The 2587-nt window shown below is 30.5% G+C and overlaps 1 protein-coding gene across 1 annotated transcript in view; it reads right to left on the bottom strand.

Moving 5' to 3' along the window:
* LOC119832413 (protein eva-1-like) overlaps positions 1–2315 on the bottom strand; it is a 24621-nt gene extending 22306 nt beyond the window's left edge. Inside the window, exon 1 of the mRNA XM_038356085.1 lies at positions 1972–2315. Coding sequence (XP_038212013.1) covers positions 1972–2047 — 76 coding nt within the window. The 5' untranslated portion in view covers positions 2048–2315. The remainder of the gene's footprint in view (positions 1–1971) is intronic.
* Positions 2316–2587: the final 272 nt, after the last annotated feature.

A 2587-nucleotide genomic window follows, 5' to 3' on the forward strand; every position in this document is an offset into this window, starting at 1 on the left:
AAATGACAGATTCGAAATTCAAATGTAATATTTTTTTATAATTAAGTGTAACAGTATTTATGGCCAGACTAAGTAAAAAGTATAAAATTAACAATCAACAAGTATCGCCAATGGCCCCTCACTCAATTCAAGTTTCATTGGAAACTTATAAGTGGCTTACATAATAGTTATTAGAGATATGACGATTATCAAACTAACAACAAACACTATCAAACTATTAACGACATCTTTGTGTGTGTATTTTCTAATAAATCTTTAATAACTATGCAATGTTAATCACTTCAATAAAAACACATATTAAATTACTTGCGTCGCACAGTGTAACCCATGAACGAACCCATGGGCAATTGTAAGTATTTACACAGCTCATATCTTTTACTAATATATAAGCTATATTATTGTAAAATTTCATTACAATCAACTTAGCAGTTTGCGCGTGAAATAGTAACAATCATCCATTGATATTTATAAACTTTCGCGTTTATAATATTAAGTAGGATTTTGAATTTATTTTGAAGTTTATATGAGTGAAATGTAATTAAATGATAAATTCAATATTATGTCAGCCTTACAGGTGTTGTGTTTTGATATTATATAATAACATGCCATAATATAATGTAATTATAATATCACGTTCAAAATACAAACTCGATGCTCGCTAAAAGCGCCGAAAAAATGCAAACGGCGAAGGAATTCGAAAAAAGGTTTTACCAAAAAATAAATATACACAGATCGTCACCTTTTTCAATTTTGGCAATCAAAGCACAAATTGTCGATCTGTTTCCAATTGAATAGATGTGTTAATTGGACGCTAAATGTATCACTATTTCGCATTCATGGCATACCGAATAGAAATGTCATGAATTGGACGCTAATTCCCCTAATACATCAAAGGGTGAATAATAATTCGTATTATTCTAATGTAATAAATACCCATGGACTTTATTTGGAAAAGATAGCATTCTATTGCTTCTGTTAGAATTAGATGAAACTAAGAGAATCTGTTGTAAACCAACGTTCACAAAAAGCAAGAAGAATGTGATTTTGTAATGTGCTTTTTGTTATTCTATTGCTGTTTGAACAATTCTGTATAATTATTGTGCGCGTCTTTACTAACAAAACATTATTATTATTCTCTGAAAGTATCAAATATGGGACATGTATTTTGATTTTTTTATTAGAAATAAAAAAGGCAAAGAACATTTATAGCTTAATAACAAAGACAATGAGTCTTACCGTTAAAATGATAGTAAAATTGAACTGCAGTGAATGAGAATTTCTAATCTAACTGCATTTTCATTGACCTCCCGTTGTGATCGCTGATTAAGTTGTTTGTAAACAATGAGCGATTCTAATATCAGCTCAAAATAGCGTTTATCTCAAAAAATGCAAATAACATTCTTAATAATATTTCGTCGTTTGTAAATTCCAATATTATATTAAATTTCCTTAAAAAAAACTTAATTAATTGTTATCGCGACGATCTCAACATGAAAAATTATGTCGTGTTGTGTGTCGAGTTATTTTTATATGAAGCAATGCTCTAGAAATGATGTTTATTATTTTTATTTAATTTGAAAAAGAATAATTATTAATATAAGCACTTATTTTCTTTATATACATAAATTAAATTGTATATATATAAATTAAATATACATGTTATAACAGCTTAAAAAAAACGTAAATAGAATATACAATACAGAATAATAAATTAGGCATATTCAACAGAGAAAAAATTCAAAATAAAAATATTGTTAAGTACAAAAACAAAAGCTCTGAACGAAGGTACGAAATAAAACATGAATTGAATCAAATATGCATGCGCTAAAGCAATGCAGACAAAAATGCTTTCAATACAATACGCTTTAAATACTGCATACAATATAACACACAATAATATTCCATATATTTTAAACTACTGAATTGCGTGAATTGTGTATTATATCTTATTAGATAAAAGCAGCAAATCACCTAAATTATCCAAGTTGGAACATGATGGTTTCGGGCAAAACAGGAAGCCAAACACGAGTATTAACGCAGCTCTCATATTGATAAGTTATCGTCACGTCATTATCACTTATCACTAATCACTAATCATGCCCGTCCTTCACCTTCAAGGATGTTCATCTCTATGGTAAACAAAACAAGTCTCTTATAAAGTTTATAACACGCGTAGACTGTAAAATTAATCGTAAATTAAAAGATAAGCACAACAATCGCACGATATTTCAAAATAAGAAGGCTTGCTTGCGCACGCGGCAAATCACGTGGCGCCAAACCGCGTGGCAACCGGTGTCCACAAAATAGAAGCGTGTGGCCACATTGGCTTCGGTCGTGCGACTGACGCGAGACGCTAAAGCGCCTTTAGCTTTCAACCATTGGTCACAGGCCGAGCCCATCAATTTAGCCTGACGTTTCAATGAAAGCTTCACATTTCCCTAGTGAGAAATTAAGAAGTTGCGTTCGTAATTAAAACGTATGCTAGTTTGAAGAGAGCTTAAAGGCTTTGAGATTATTCCATCGTTAGGAGTTTAATTTCGTTTCAAAGGCTATTAAATTTAGATCGGATTCACTAAATTGTCCTTTA

The sequence above is a fragment of the Zerene cesonia genome, chromosome 15 (assembly GCF_012273895.1).
Source record: "Zerene cesonia ecotype Mississippi chromosome 15, Zerene_cesonia_1.1, whole genome shotgun sequence".
NCBI classification, from domain to species: domain Eukaryota; kingdom Metazoa; phylum Arthropoda; class Insecta; order Lepidoptera; family Pieridae; genus Zerene; species Zerene cesonia.